The sequence below is a fragment of the Engraulis encrasicolus genome, chromosome 8 (genome assembly GCF_034702125.1).
Source record: "Engraulis encrasicolus isolate BLACKSEA-1 chromosome 8, IST_EnEncr_1.0, whole genome shotgun sequence".
Taxonomy (NCBI): domain Eukaryota; kingdom Metazoa; phylum Chordata; class Actinopteri; order Clupeiformes; family Engraulidae; genus Engraulis; species Engraulis encrasicolus.
Window position 1 is genome coordinate 28,087,100 of NC_085864.1, and position 16,620 is coordinate 28,103,719.

At 43.0% G+C, this 16,620-nt stretch overlaps 1 protein-coding gene across 3 annotated transcripts; it reads left to right on the top strand.

Moving 5' to 3' along the window:
• Positions 1 to 239: 239 nt before the first annotated feature.
• clns1a (chloride channel, nucleotide-sensitive, 1A) lies at positions 240 to 10,293 on the top strand. 3 transcript variants are annotated; one of them, XM_063204397.1, is made up of 9 exons: positions 240 to 308; positions 631 to 750; positions 997 to 1,133; positions 1,459 to 1,590; positions 2,386 to 2,496; positions 3,864 to 3,887; positions 5,546 to 5,719; positions 9,749 to 9,815; positions 10,044 to 10,293. In XM_063204397.1, coding segments are annotated over exons 2-9 (765 nt in total). In that variant the 5' UTR covers positions 240 to 308; position 631; the 3' UTR covers positions 10,045 to 10,293. The 3 variants fall into 3 exon arrangements, with proteins under 3 accessions (XP_063060467.1, XP_063060466.1, XP_063060465.1); XM_063204396.1 differs by lacking the exon at positions 240 to 308 and adding an exon at positions 315 to 519; XM_063204395.1 differs by lacking the exon at positions 240 to 308 and having other exon boundaries at positions 315 to 750.
• Positions 10,294 to 16,620: the final 6,327 nt, after the last annotated feature.

Here is a 16,620-nt window from a genome sequence, read left to right on the forward strand (position 1 = left end):
CAGTCAGTCAATCCAATCATGATTATTAATGATTCAGATTCACCTTCATTTCAAACACAATAAAGCAAACTCAACGGTTTTGCCAATGTTTGCTACAGTAATGTTTTATTATTACTATTATTATTATTTATTATTGTTATTATTACTCATTGCATGGTGTATTCATGTAGGCAAGTGATGATGTCAGGACAGGTGTGTAGTAAGTGTTAAATTATGCAGGTTATGAGATCCCCCAACCAGAAGGTGGCAGCAGGCTTTTTGACATGAAAATCAGGCCTCGCTCTTGCTTCTTCGCGCGTTTGGTAAATGTACGTACGTGAGACGTGAACATGCCTACATGCTTGCATGAAGTTGTTATTGATTGTTAACAGTCTACATGCGTTTGCCAGTTGAAATTGAAGTCATTGCGAACCTAGTTCGTCATTTATGGCACAACAGTCGCATGGTTTGTAATTTGTTCTCCGCCGGCGCCTGTGACTGGTCGCTGGAGTAAATTGGCCAGCTTAGCCTGACAAATAGGTCAGTTTTGATACGACGCTAGCTAGCAGTCATTCGAGTCAACCAAGTTCAAGTTGATACACTTGCCTCCGTACAAAACATAATCTCTCCATTTTCTAACTCCGAATAAAGAATGGTGGTGTTAAAAAGTGTTCCACCTCCGAGTGAAGGAGTCCGACATGAACAAGCTGAAACTACTGCAGTTATGGACGGGAAAGGTCTTGGAACTGGAACTCTCTACGTAGCGGAGGCGTAAGCATCCTTATTGTTTGTCTGCTAAACAAGTTTAGTTAAACACATTCAGTCACACTTAACATAACCTACAACATCGTTTAATAACGCTACCATAACCAACGTTTTAATCTACTTATTTGGCTAACGTTGATTTACAGCAAGTGACGTTATCCTGCAACGTGGTAGGCTACCAGCTGACTGAAGTTGTTACATTGTTGCATTTGCCAATGTCTCTGTGTTGTTCGAATTCTACTGCTTCTACAGGCGCCTGTCGTGGTTCGATGCGTCTGGCCTGGGTTTTTCTTTAGAATACCCTACTATCAGCCTCCACGCTATTTCTCGCGACCCGAGTGCCTATCCTCATGAGCATTTGTACGTAATGGTGAATGGCAAAATGGACGGTGAGTCTTTCATGTGTGTTCTTTGGTTTTGTTTACAATATTCAATCCTTGTTCAGTCAGCAGTAATACAAGTTATGCTGATGTTATCAGAATTGTCACAGCAGCAGACAAAAGAGAAAATGTGACTTGCTGCTTCATTTGCAATGACTTGCGTGGGCTCTGAGCCTTCTGTCCACATTTAGTTGTTTTGTTTTTGACTTAATGATGGCGAGTACATAGTTGACATTCATTCTGAGACCACATGCCCATTCAGCCACGCTCTGCTTTCCACACTGTTTCACCTTGAAACGTTCCGACTTTGGAAAATTGTGATTTCTCTCTGCAGATGACAACGAAGCTGAGATGCAGGAGCAGCAACCGCAGCAGGACAATGATGATGAAGAGGACAGTGATAATGACAACGACAGTGTGGAAGTCATCACGGAAATCCGCTTTGTGCCTAGTGATAAGGCTGCATGTGAGTAGCATAGGGTAGAATGCAAAAAGTCAAAGAAAAGTCAAAGAAAGTAAAGGTCAGCAGCACTGTTGAATGCTCCCAAAATATTTATTCGCACAACGTTTCGGACTGAACGTCCTTCATCAAGTTGCAACACAGAACTCGTTCTGTGTTGCACCTTGATGAAGGACGTTCAGTCCGAAACGTGCAAATAAATATTTTGGGAGCATTCAACAGTGCTGCGGACCTTTACTTTCTTCTTAGCATAGGGTAGAAGCCAGTCTTTGGGATAGGCAGCGGGCTGCACATGGGAGTTTCCATCTTGGATGTTTAGTTACATGCTGGATCTCAAATGGAGCACTTCAGTGTTCATGTTTTAGTGCGTATGGTGTATTAATTGCCCACTAAAACATGGGGCCCGAGGTGCACAAGTGCACCATCTGAGACACAGCACCAGTCTAAGGAAGGATTAATGTTATTATTTGAGGTCTTAAATGTAAAAGGGTTAGCTCATAAAACCCACACGCAAACACTGGATTTATTATTAGTAGTGGTAATGGTAGCAGTAGGAAAAGGAGCAGTAGTGTTAATATTTGTGTCGTAATAGTGTGTAAACTGTGTTTAGGGTAACACACTGGAAGCTGTCAATCATTTCTCCAGCTGTACAGTAAAGATCACACGTTTTGAATCCGAGTAACTAATTAAATTCTACATTCATTTGTCATTAGCTTTAATCCTGAACTTGAACAATTTAAGACATTACATGTAAACTAAAGATACAACATCTATGTTCTTGTCTATGGTGATGTGCTGCAGTGGAGCCCATGTTCAGCGCCATGTGTGAGTGCCAGGCCCTGCACCCAGACCCAGAGGATGAGGACTCCGACGACGACTTTGAAGGGCAGGAGTACGACGTGGAGGAAGCAGGTGAGCGTTCAGGGGAAACACACCTCCTCAGGCTCATTTCAAATGACTGGGCTTGCTTTTTTGATGGAGCAGTGATGCTTTTGCTATGAAGAGCGCATGTGCACTGTGCCATTTCACTGCATTCTAACCAGTAGTGGAGTTCATTGGCACTGCCCTCACGATTCGATTTGATTACGATTCGGGAGGTTTCGATTCAATTCTACGATGCATTTCAATGCATTCAATTTCTACTGAAAGCAAATGTTTCAGCAGTCACGATGAGGCAATACAAGTAGTCAGATACTGATCAACATTTTATTGGCTGTTTTCTGTATCAGTCTTGCAGTTTTCAATGCTTTGAAGTACTTTTATTTCATTTAACATTCATTTGCTCCTGAAATATCCATGGAAGTAATTGGAACATAAAGGGACACTGTGCAGGAAATGGTCAAAAAAGGTACTGCAACTAAGCTGCTCATTGAAACTGGGCTGCCTATTGCCAAATTTGATCTTTACATGAAAGTTTACTTAGTAATAAACAAATATTTTCTAGTATGGTCCAAGTACAGTCATTATTGCAGCTAAAAATGGCTATTTTTGGAAATTCAAAATGGCGGACCATGGAGAAGATCCCCTTTTCATGTATGAAAAGTGCAATTTTTCCAGTCATAATGAATACTTAGAATTTGATGCTGGTGGTAAGTATTCATGAAAAAGGTAACATTAGTGAATGGGCAGCATGAATTCTGGAAATAAACAACTAAAAATCTCACACAGTGTCCCTTTAAAAAAAATTGCTGCATCGATTCTGGAATTGTCCATGCCCTGCGTTGCATTGCATTGCCGAATCGATTATTGTTGACACCACTACTAACCAGAATGCATTGAAATGGCAAAGTGTGCATGCGCTCTGCATAGCAGAAGCCTCACTGCTCCATGAAAAATGAGTCCACTGTTTGGGTTCAATGGATTTGTTAAAGCAATGCATTTCTAGACATGAAATGCTGAGGCGAGGATGATCCACACACGCACAACCTGATGGAATCCCATTACTACATTTATTTTAGTGACTTTTCAAGCAACCACAGCCCTTCCTGTGACTAAAAGTGGAATTTGTGCATCTGACGCTTAATTTGTTTTAAATGTATTTATTTAACCTATCTTTTAACCAGGAAGTGGTCCCATTGTCAAGTTGACTTGTTAAGACACCCCTTGGTAATGAAGTCAGGTGTAATGTATTGTCATTCACTTTAGACATGGAGACATGACCAGAGGGTGCATCAACAAGGTGCACAAGTCATGAAAGGCATTGAAGGCTGTATCGTGAGAGTCTGTTCTAGTAAGTAGGTGTAGATTGACCTGAGGTGTGTTGTTCTTTTATGTTCCAGAATCTGAGGTCAGAAGAAGGTTAGGTAAGTTGTCAATCCAACCTGGTCAGTTATTTCCCCCCTTTTTCTTTTTGTGGCATTAATTCAACTGTCAGTATTGGTGTTTTTAGAGAAGCAGTGTGTTGGTAGGTTTATAGTTCTGCACGGACCTGATTTTGTTGTTGACCATTACGTTTTAAAATGGTGCCTTTTAGCAATATCAGGAAGGTGGAGAATGCGCGCACATCAGTGGTACAGGTGCTGGACAAAATAGAGTAACTGAAATAAATGATGGAAGTCCGCAACACTGTTAATGCTCCCAGTGATTTATTTGCACATTTATGTGCAAATAAATCACTGGGAGCATTAACAGTGTTGCGGACTTCCATCATTTATGCCTTTTAGCAATATGCCAGGTGAGGTGTTGAAGTGTACGGTTTTATGATTCTTTTTTTATTGTTTCAAATAATCTGCATCAACTTTAAGTGTTTGTAAACTTTGAAAATGGCCAGATTAACATTCTTCTAATGTCATTTTGATTGCTGTGACCGCTATATTGACTATAACATCCGTAGACACTATTGTTCAGATTAATGTTGAAAAGCTGTATACAATATCTTTTGATAGTCAGAACTGTATAGAGGGGCTTTAATCTCAGACGGTGACGTTTCTTCAACCTTGTTCACACTGCTCTTGAGCCACGCCACTCTCTTTCTGTATATACATCACTGAACAAACCAAAAATAAGATATTACAGGCCTGCCAAATATAAGATGTTTAAAACTCCTAACTACTCAACTACTTTTTAATCCAACGAAACCCCCATTCCCTCTTCCTCAACTCCTCCAATGAACAGTAAAGCATCTTGGAATATTGTACAGCCGTCTCCAAAAGTGTTGTCGCCTATCCATCTGTTTGGAATAACAGCTAATAACCTGACTTTCAATTAATCACTTGGCTTCAGAAGTCACTCATATGAAAGCTACAACCCTCCCGAATGAAGTTTTATGTACAAAAATAAATTTCATGCACCAAAGAAAGATTGACCCTTTAATGAACACAAACAGGGCAGATTTTCACTAGACAAAAGTTTTGTCGCCTATGCAACATAATGTGAAAATGAGCAGATAAGTCACTTCAAAACACTTTGAACACGCAGATCGGGTGTCATTCTTAATCACTGAATCACTCACCTCTTCAGAATATCAACTTTGGCCTTAGGTGTATGTATGTTTAGGGTCGTTGTAATCATGGAAAGCAACACAATGAAAAACAATGAAGGTCAATGAGAGATGGTGACATATTTGCTATTCGTAGAGCAATTCATTTTTAACTTCATGATTTAATCAATGATAAAAGCCCTCAAACACCTGCAGCATGCATGTAGCTCCTCATAAGAGCTGTATCCTTACCATGTTTCACTATATGCACCATGTTTCTTTTATCATATTCTGCCCTGTCTGTGTTCATTACAGGGTCAATCTTTCTTTGGTGCATGAAATTTATTTTCGTACATAAAACTTCATTCGGGAGGGTTGTAGCTTTCATATGAGTGACTTCTGAAGCCAAGTGATTAATTGAAAGTCAGGTTATTAGCAAATTAGTTATTCCAAACAGATGGATAGGTGACAACACTTTTTGGAGACTGCTGTATGGCAAGGGGACCCACCAGCCCCCAACCTGTCAACCTGTCTGTCTTGCAGAGGAAGGCCAGGGGGACATCCCCACGTTCTTCACCTATGAGGAGGGCATCTCCCAGCTGACGGCGGAGGGCCAGGAGACTCTGGGCCGCCTGGAGGGCATGCTGGCCCAGTCCGCAGCACAGCAGTACCACATGGCCGGGGTGCGGACGGAAGAGACCGCTGCCGAGTTCGAAGGTAAGAGAAGAGAAGAGAAGACCAAGGGTGCATTTCTGGAAAGAATAGTTGTTAGCCAGTTAGCAACTTGGGTAGTTGCCAATGGGAAATTGCATTGCAACCAACAACGTAGCTAACATAGTTAGCAACTACGCTTTCCAGAAATGCACCCCAGAGGAGAGCATAACTTGTAAACTTACTATGGAATCGGTGGTGGCTTAGGTGGTAGTGGAGACGTTTGGCAAACCGAAAGTTGCTGGTTCGAGCCCCGCTCTGCCTGACCCCATCAATGTGTCCTTGAGCAAGACACTTTAACCCCAAGTTGCTCCTGGTGGCAGGGTGGTACCCTATGTGGCGGCCACAGCATTGAATGTGAATGTGAGTGGGTGAATGTGAGCCATACAATGTAAAACGCTTTGAGTGCTCGAAGGAGTGGAAAGGCGCTATATAAATGCGGTCCATTTACCATTTTACAGTTTGCTATAACATGCTCAACTCTTCGAAAGTAACTCTGTGTTAGTTCCCAATACAATATGATTCACCACAGTATGAGACCAAAGTCCTCATCACTGTTCAGAGTTTCGCCCATAACCTTCTTCAATGCCAAGTGCTGTCCTTTCTTTTAGCCTTGTCATGGACAATAAGTTGTATGTTTTGGAGTTTTAGAGAGATTGTGTTATGGTGGAAAGGGTGCCTTTTAAAAACATGTTCCTCTCAGTTTCATCTGAGCAATTTTCACCCAGTTTAATTTCCATGTTTTTCACAATAGCGCATGTATTACTAGGTCCATATAATTGAGCCCCTTCCATTTAAGCACCGTTTTGGTGTGTAGGTGGCTGGCCGGCCTCTAGGCGGTGCTAGAGTGTCATGTTGAAATTTAAGGGGAGGGGTTCTGTTGAAGGTGTTTGTTTGCTCCGTTGTATTAAACCAACACGCGCGTCAGGAAATACAGAGTGCAGTATAGTTAACTTCTGTAAGCAATGTTACGACTGCCGTGAGTCAGTGCATGGGAAAGGGAGTATCTTGGCTCGGTCATAACAGCTACACACCAAGGACATCGTGTGGGGAGGAGGCTATCATGTTGTCAACGCTGACACATTAATTCCACATTGTAGCAATGTTAATAGTCAGTCAATTGCATGGGTGATGATGAGTAACAACAACTCACGCTTGGTATGAGAGACTTGTTTGGGTCTTTAAGAAAGGAACTATGAACTTGCTTATGCACACTGCCCTTTCCACAAGCAAGATTTATTTACAGCAGTTGTGGACCTTTGTCATGCCGCTTCACAGCACATAAACATAGAACATGCCTTGTTCACGTGCATGCATGTTCTATTCTTTTCACTTGGGAGTTGGCAAGGTCAGTGAGGTCGGTGGGCACGGGGCCTATACTACAAAGCTGGTTCAGGAGTAAACCAGGTTAAGTTAAGCGGTAAATCATCTAATAGAAGTGCCTGGAGTTTTTCTTAAGATAATGAGGACTCCAGGCTCTTCTATTAGATTATTTACCTTCTTATTAACCTGGTTTACTCCTGAACCAGCTTCTTAGAATAGGTCCCAGAAAGTTTCAGCTGTATGTTGAGCAGTAACCAATGGTATAGTTTCAAGTGGCATTGCAAGATACAAGATTATTGTCATATACTCATGAGCAATGAAAAGGTTTGTGCTCAAACAAGTCCCAAAAAGAAAAGAAAATGTTGGAAGATGGAAGAATTCTTCTCAGTAAAAAAGGCATTAAAAAAAAGATGAAGATTGAGGGAGTAATGACTCTTGTCTATGGCTCTTCACGGCTTTACGTTGCTAGAGTATTGTGATAGAGGAGAGTACTTTCATTAATCCCGAGGAAAATTGAGGTTTGTGACCGCTTACAAGCACACATGCAAAGCATACACAAAGACCTAATACACATTATTGTACATTGCAGTAAACGTGTAGCATACATTTGCATATTCACGCTCACACTCACTCACGCTCACCTAGTTTACATAAATACACAAAATACAAAACATGCACTTAAGACGTAATACACATTATTGCACATTGCAGTGAACATGTAGCAAACATTTGAGTTCAGCAATCAGCCATCCATTAGTTCACATACGCACGCACGCACACACACACACACACAGTTGTGCTTTAGATCCAGACACTGGTGCTTGGAGCCAAAGAGGAAAGTTCACAGTGCAATCCTGGTTCTCACACTGATAAAAAAGGCACTAGGTCCGATACAAGAAGCTTTCTTATTGAGAGCCACTCCCATTAAAAAAAAACAAGTTCCTGTGTGCCAACCAATATTGCCAAATGACATCACATTGGAAGGTGGCACGTAGTGACATTCAAAAATAGATGCATGTAATGGTAAGCAATGGCACTGATTATGCATTCTTGCATACTGTTACGCAATTGTTAAATGTAATGTCAACTGATACTTGTTTTCTTGCACGTCAACTGGACTTGGCAAAACTAATCGGAAACTATTGATTCCGCTTAGGTGCATTATGCGTATAAAGAGTCTTTAAGCTGTCCTTAAGCATGCTACAATGCACGTACCACAATCCTTGGAAAAGGAGTGGCTCTCTCTGAGATATAAAGGCTCCATTCAGTGTTTTTTCAGGGAGGAGTGCACATTAATTTGATTGACGAGGGCAGTTTACCACAGAATATATTTGCACACCTCAGTTCGAACGAGTCCATTGGGATATAACAAAGGTTATGGTTCAAATTAGTACACCGCACACTGTCCATTACACTTGAATCCGAAACGTTAGCAATTAAATGCAAGTGTAGAGTGAACAGCGATTGACTAGAGCACCCTCATAGAACATCAATGTATAAAACTGCAGTTGTTGAGAGCTGTGTCTTTAAGAAGAAAAGATTACAAGGAAGAATGAGCCACACATTCAACAGTGCCTGTGCATGTCATGTGTAACCCATGATGTGTTAATGTGTGTGGACAGATGTGCTTCTATTTGTGGCATCTTTTTCACTGACCCGTGTCCATGCATGACCCTGAAGCACAACCGTGTCCACACTCCTCCTCGTGAGTCTCGGACTGGCTTTACTTGCTTTGTCACCATGGGATCATGTGCCACCACCCCCTTCTCTACGACGGCTAAATGGTTTTCGAAATCCCATTAGGTCTGTGTCATGTTTTCAGATTTCTTGTGAAACGGAATGCATACACTGAATGCAGAGACCATTAGAAAGCCTAGCTGGAAATGTATTTATTCATAAGAATTATAAATATGGTGCAACTTCGTAGTCCGTATCCCTAAATAATTTTAGATTTTGTCGATTAGAGGTCTTTGTTGAAAGTGAAACTGCAGCAGCTGTTCCCAAGAACTGTGTCGACTCAACTGCTAGCCCTCTGATCATCCCTCTCTCTACACTACAGCGTATCAGTTGTCACGCCACTCCTCCTTTCTCCTCTTTTCTCCTCTCCCCTATTCTCTTCTCCTCTCCTCTACTCTACTCTCTTCTCCTCTACTCTCTTCCTCTCTCCTCTCCTCTCCTCTCCTCTACTCTCTTCCTCTCTCCTCTCCTCTCCTCTCCTCTACTCTCTTCCTCTCTCGTCTCCTCTCCTCTACTCTCTTCTCCTCTCCTCTCCTCTCCTCTCCATTCCTCTCTTACCATTGACTTGGGCTGCATTAGATGGGAGATGATGTTCTGTCTCCAGATCAGGTGGTCTAATGAGTCTGTGTCCAGTTCCACACATGGCCTGTTACTTTTCCAACCAGTGCATTTCCTGTGTATGTACCGTGTGTTTATGTACCCTAAAGGAAAAAACGAACCCTTCTTAGCATCTGCATTTGTTGTTCTGTATATTTTCTATGCACTTTGTTTCTACTAGTGATGTAAGCTATGATTATGTCCTCGATTGTAAGTGGCTTTAGTCAATAAAAGCGTCTGCCGAATGTACTGTAATATCCGCAATGTTTTCGTTAGCAGCATGATGATGATCTGATGGGAAGTGAGTGAGAGTCAAGTGTTAAATAAACACACTTAAAACGCCTGTAAGTTAAGCACATTCATTTTGTGTCTTCCTAGATGGCATGGAAGTGGACAACAGTGCAGTGGTGGCTGGACAGTTTGACGACGCTGACATTGATCATTGGTAATAAATGCTCTTATCAAACAAACCGTATTCCATTCTTCTTGATGTCTCATTTTGCTTGTTGTGATTTACTTTGTCATTTAACAACAATTTAAAATGACAAAAAGATAGTAATTTACAGAAGATTTCAATGATGGACCAAATACAAAGCCAGACAGACTTCAATGGTAAAATAAGAAAGTGTATTGTGTCCTATTAAGTTAACTGTTTCCCCGTCTTGTCTTACAGATGGATCTGACCACAGCTAATGGATGCACCCAACGGTCCTTAATGTAGTTTAAGAGACTGCAGTGTCCATTCCCTCTACTCTACTCTGCTCTTAAACCCGCAGCACTTCCTCTGGGAAGAAGCACTTCCTCTCCTCCCTCAATGTTCACTGTGTTTGTGTTTTTTGTACTTTCTACCTAAATGGAGAGCTGGTATTCATTTATTTGTACGAGCGGTTGTTGTTGTTAAGAATAAATAGATTTTGTACTGAGCAATGTTGTGGTACTATTTTTTCTTTTTCTTTTTTTAATGCAGCAAATTGAAGGCATCTCAGAAGATGAGATTTCCAATTTATAGCCGCACTTCAACTAGATCATATAAAATTGAAATAAATGTAAACATCTTCAGATGACCACAGTATTATGATGCTGCTATTTCAAATTTTATACATTCATTGCTGTGAAAGGCCTTATTTATTATGGTTTCTTAAGTTGTATAGTCTGGGGAAGTGGAATGAATGATGCACAATAATGTTCCTTTTGCATGATGGCTTAAGTGGTCCTTCAATGAAGGTCAATGCTGCCACTGTCCTAAAATTAACGAGTGGGAAAGTTCAGAATAGAGAGTTTGACTAATAGAAGAATTAAACAACTCGACTACTGACCTTAAATGTGCACTCTGTGGGATGGTGTCCAGAGTAGGTATTGCAACTATGTCAAATTTGATCTTTTCAAGAATATTTACTAAATAATGAACTAATATTTACCTGTATGGACAAGCCTGCTTCACTTGACAAGGCAAGGGTACATGTGACTGCAGCCAGTAAGTGTATTTTGCTACATCTTTACTAATTGTGTTCTGTAAAAGAAATTGTCAATTGTGTGTATCTGTGTTCATGCTCTAGTAAAGTCAGCTGTAGTATTGGGAAGGCGTCAGGTGAGCAATTATCAGGGCCACACCCACAGAAACTAGGTATTGTTTTTCTAATTGCTGGGGGCAGTGCTCATTGAGTGGCACATACGCCCATATTAGGAAAGTAAGTGCGCTTCCAGCGGCAGCTGGGCAGCGGCAGCCCTCCTTGTGCTAAGACCGACGAGTGACAAGACAAGCAACTCTACCTGTGCAACCGACGAGTGACAAGACAAGCAACTCTACCTGTGCAACCGACGAGTGACAAGACCAGCAACTCTACCTGTGCAACCGACGAGTGACAAGACAAGCAACTCTACCTGTGCAACCGACGAGTGACAAGACAAGCAACTCTACCTGTGCAACTCCACCGAAGCAACGACACGTAAGGCACATTTTTATCTCACTGCTGACCTACATCGACAATGTGTTTCCAGAGAATCCCAGTAATCTGCAGAAGGGGCAGGCCTTTCAAACCTCAACCCAACGCAGAAACCTGGCCAACCTTCAGCCACTAAAACGAACACAACTTCAATCACTCCTTCAATGTTGGTCTCTGGAACTGCAGTCAGCTGTCAACAAAGCAGACTTTATCTCTGCTTATGCTAGTAGTCTCTCTGTTGACCTGTTGGCACTAACAGAAACCTGGTTGAAGCCTGAAAACACAGCCACTCCAGCAGCACTCTCAGCTAACTACTCATTTTCACACACCAGTCGCTGAAGAAAAGAGGAGGCGGAACAGGGATCCTTATCAACAAGCATTGGAGCTATGCCCCCCTGCTGCCTGCCAACAACTACAGCTGCCTGGAATACCATGCAATCAAAGTCACAGCCCCAATCAAGGTGTCTGTACTTGTGATCTGTCCCCCAGGAACACTGGGCGACTTTATTGACGAATTGGATACGCTGATCTCCTCCATCACGGACCTAGGCGGCCCCCTACTTGTCCTCGGCGACTTCAACATACATCTAGAGAAGCCGTACGCCACAGACTTCAAGGCCCTGATGAACTCATTTGACATTCAACTAGCCAGCTGCCCCCGACACACAAGAGTGGTAACCAGCTCGACCTGATCATGACTAAGGACTGCCAAGCGGACAACATCAAGGTAACACTAATGCATGTTTCAGACCACTTTTTCCCTCCATTTCATCACTCCCTACCCGACCCTACACCCACCCCCCCTCCCTTGGTCACATATAGGCGGAATCTACGCAACCTGTCACGCACTAGCTTTGCATCAGTGGTGGCAGATGCCTTGCCCTCAGCAAATGTGCTCTCCTCACTCTATGTTGACACTGCTACAGNTTCGCTCAGCTCCACACTGACCTCCTGCCTCGACAACCTCTGCCCACTAGTCACTAAACTGCAAGACCTTCACAACCGCGACCATGGCTGACAGAGACCATCCGAGCTCTACGTACCCACCCTCAGAGCGGCAGAAAGGAAATGGCGCAAAACCCGCAACCATCTGACCTCGAAAAACTTAGATCTCTACTAGCCTCCTTCTCCGCCTCTGTAACAGCTGCCAAGACGACTACTACAACGACAAGATCAGCAACACTACAGCCCACGTAAGTTGTTTTCTACATTCAAGTCACTGCTCAACCCTCCCCCCCCTCCTGCACCCATAGACCTTAAACCCGGACAACTTTTGCCACCTTCTTCACGGAAAAGACGGCAAAATATTAGCAAGCAATTCTGTGAACCGTCCTCCTCCCCAGAAGACACTCCCCTGGAAAACACGGCGACTCCTGCAACACTTCATGAATTCACTCTGCTCTCTGAAGAAGACGTTTCCAGACTCATCACAAGAAGCCGTCCCACTACCTGCCTACTAGACCCAGTGCCCACGAACCTTCTTCAAGACATTGCCCAAACAGTGGTCCCAGCAATCACATCCATCATGAACTCCTCACTCTCCTCCGGCACTGTCCAAGCAAGGGTGACACCACTACTGAAGAAGCCTACACTGAACCCTGCTCATGTCGAAAACTACAGACCTGTCTCACTGCTTCCCTTCCTATCCAAGACGCTAGAAAGGGCAGTTGCAAAGCAAGTCACCAACTTCTAAACCAGAACGGATTACTGGACCCAAAACAATCTGGTTTCAGAAGTGGGACATTCAAACTGAAACTGCGTTACTCTCAGTGACTGAAGCTCTAAGGACTGCAAGAACGGAAGGACTATCCTCGGTCCTCATACTACTAGGACCTATCTGCAGCCTTTGACACAGTCAACCACAAGATCCTCCTGAGGATACTCACAGCCATGGGAATCACAGGCGTTGCCCACTCATGGTTCAACTCCTACCTCTCTGGACGCACCTTCAGTGTGTCATGGCAAGGGAAGCTGTCTACGACTCACACCCTCTCCACAGGTGTACCCCAAGGATCAGTGCTGGGACCCCTTCTGTTTGCAATATACACATCCTCCCTGGGACGTGTCATTCAAACACATGGGTTCTCCTACCACTGCTATGCTGATGACACCCAGATGTACCTGTCGTTCCGCCACGTTCCCCCACGGTTTCGGAACGCATCTCTGCCTGCCTCACCGACTTGTCAACATGGATGAAGGACCACCACCTACAGCTGAACCTGGGCCAAGACAGAGCTCCTGGTGATCCCAGCTAAAGAGCCGCTCAGTCACAACATCAACCTCAAGATAGGCTCCACCATCGTGACCCCAAGCAAAGTCGCCAAAAACCTTGGCGTCATGATTGATGATGAGCTGTCATGCTCCAACTACATCAACTCGGTCACCCGGACCTGTCGAATCCAGATGTCCAACGTACGGAATATCAGGACCTGTGCTGGACACAATACTTCTACACAACGACTGGTCAGGCCCACGGTCCTGTCCCGCGTTGACTACTGCAACTCACTCATGACAGGTCTACCTGCTTGTGCGCTAAAGCCTCTGCAGATGATCCAGAATGCGGCGGCACGGTTGATCTTCAATCAACCCAAAAGGACCCATGTTACTCCTCTATTTATTGAGTTGCACTGGTTACCGATCGCCGCCGGATCAAGCACAAGGCATTGACCCTTGCCTACAAAAACCATCACAGGAACGGCCCCAGCTTATCTGAAGGACCTACTAACGCCTTATGTTACTGGAAGAGATCTGCGCTCATCCAGCACAAGCCGTCTGGCTCTGCCATCCAGTCGCTCTAGGTACTCCCAGTCAAGATTGTTCTCCGTTGTGGTTCCCAAGTGGTGGAACAGTCTCCCAGAGGCAGCAAGACTAAGCACCTCTCTTGCAGCCTTCAAGAAACAACTAAAGACATTCCTCTTTCGAGAGAATCTACTAGACTAATGATTGAACTGGCCTTGCCCCAGGGCAGAATCCTGACATTATGTTTAGTTTAGTTTAGTTTAGTTTGTGAGTGTGTGTTTGTGTGTGTGTGTTCTCATTATTTCCTCTTTATTATAAAAAAAAAATAAAAATAAAAAAAACTAACCCCTCTTTGTAATTGCACTTGTTGTTCTGTATATCTCCTGTGCACTTTGTATTTGCTTGTGATGTTGGCTTGATTATGTCCTCTTCTGAAAGTCGCTTTGGTTATAAAGCGTCTGCCAAATGCAATGCAATGTAATGTAATGTAAAAGTATGACCAAAGTACGGCATAGAGCAATTTTAAAGGACTTTCTTCTATTCAACGTTGTGATTGCAAATGAGAGAAGGATGTAATTGTGTCCTCACAAGATTCTGTCGACTAGGCAGGGGCCCCAGGAAGAGATGTGAGGAAGTCGTTTGACTTGCACACCAAGAAGTTTTCAGATTGCCTTTTGAACGGCTCCTGAAGATTTCAATCTCCAAAGTTTCATCAAAATGTGCCAGGTTTTTTATTTTATTTATTTTTTTATTTTTTTGGTGCTTTTGTGCCTTAATTCTGTGACGAGAGAGGAAACGAATGGGGAGACAGGGAATGACTGTCAAATAACCCGGGCCGAAATCAAACCCGGGTCGCTGGCGTACCCAATGCCCTACCGTTAGGCTACGGTAGGGCCATGCCAGTTTTTAAAAGGTTGGTATCACCAACCTATTACAATAACAACTTTTAAACATTAGAGACTGTGATTGATACTGGTGTGCCTAGTGCAGGAATTGTGCCTGATGAAGATCCAGCGTGATCAAAACGTTGCTTTTTAAATAATAAAGTTTATTTTTTGGAGCTTATCGGCAGTGTGCAGACCTACCTTTTTCAACTGTCTGCCTTTTTGTCTGGCACTTGCAGCAAGTGTTTTGGATGTGCGCACCCTACCCAAAACTACTTGTGCAGGAATTGGACCTTGACCATGGATGTTACCCTGCACTGCTGCCTCAACAGAGGGCTAGGTAAATGATTTATAACTATGGGTTCCCACATTTTGTTTCTGCTGGCATCCCCTTTTGGACCTAAGCATATTTTCTTTTAGCCTGGCAACGCCATCCTATGTACTTCACCCAAAGAGTACCCCATATTCCAAATGCCAAAGATTTGTTTTGTCCATTCATTCATATTGCTACATGTTACTTCAAAGTTCACATGAATTTACAGAAGAATGTTAACTGTTAATCTGTGGTATCCCCCTCTGTCCTGCTCAAAAAAGGTTATGAACCTCTATCATGGAGCAACATAACCAATAGTTGGAGGGAGATGACTGGGCACACTTACCACTCACCCCCCACCCACATTTGATGGAATTACATGTAGACTAATTATAGTTTCTGACCCCTAATGTCCTTTTACTCAGGTTCAAGACATGCTTAGCTTTCCAGGTCAGATATGTGCATAGGCCTGTTGACTTTTTACACTCTACACCAACTTTTTGTTATCATCTCCAGGGGAAGGGAGCTGTGCATACAGTGGTAAAAGGCAAGCAGCCCTTGGAGCAAAGTTCAGACCTTGAAGAGACTCAAAGTACATGGTGCAAACAAAGCAACTGTAAAGTGAGTTTGATCACGTCACACAATCACAATCACCCACACTTACACTACTATCTTACAAGTAGGCATTACACTCAGTGGTGTAGTCTACTTTTTTGTGGTGGGTATACTGTACTGTATATTTGAGCATTTTTTGAAGTGGGTATGCTGTATATATTTGTGCTATTCCAAATAATGGATCAATCAATTTTAAGTGGGTATACTGAAACCCTTGACATTTTAAAGTGGGTATACAGTGTATACCTGCATTCTACGTAGACTACACCACTGATTACACTTACTCTTAAACTACTTGATAACCTGAAAACCAACAAGTGGCTTTAGCATACAGCTGGCAAGATGCAGTGCTGTGCACTGCTAGACATCTTGAGCCTCCGAAAGATTTCAAATTTAGCCAGGCAATAGGCCTACTATCAAAATGTACTGTAGTATAGTCTTCAAATCATCCCCACTCCCCGGTCAGTATTGCGTCCTTAGGGTCGTCCTAGCTAGGGATGGAACGTGATTTTCGAATATTCGATACACATGCAAGTTTAGAATTGTGCATCTGAATTTGAAAATTCAACCTGTCTCTAAATCCACACATAAAAATGCAGACCCCACATACAAATTGTATGGACCTCCCTGACTGTGTTCCGTAACAATGAATATTAGTGCAAAGTTTCATTGAATTTCTACATTTTCTCAGCAAATGTGAATGGATTGTCTTTCAGCCAGGGAGAATAATGCTCGAATGTTATTCGAATACTAGAA

Bases quoted from the DNA above. Each gene is read 5' to 3' on its own strand.
- clns1a (XM_063204397.1), top strand. From the start codon at position 632: ATGGTGGTGTTAAAAAGTGTTCCACCTCCGAGTGAAGGAGTCCGACAT. The intron at 751-996 runs GTAAGCATCCTT...CTGCTTCTACAG, and splicing joins ACTCTCTACGTAGCGGAGGC to GCGCCTGTCGTGGTTCGATG. The intron at 2,497-3,863 runs GTGAGCGTTCAG...TTTATGTTCCAG, and splicing joins GTACGACGTGGAGGAAGCAG to AATCTGAGGTCAGAAGAAGG.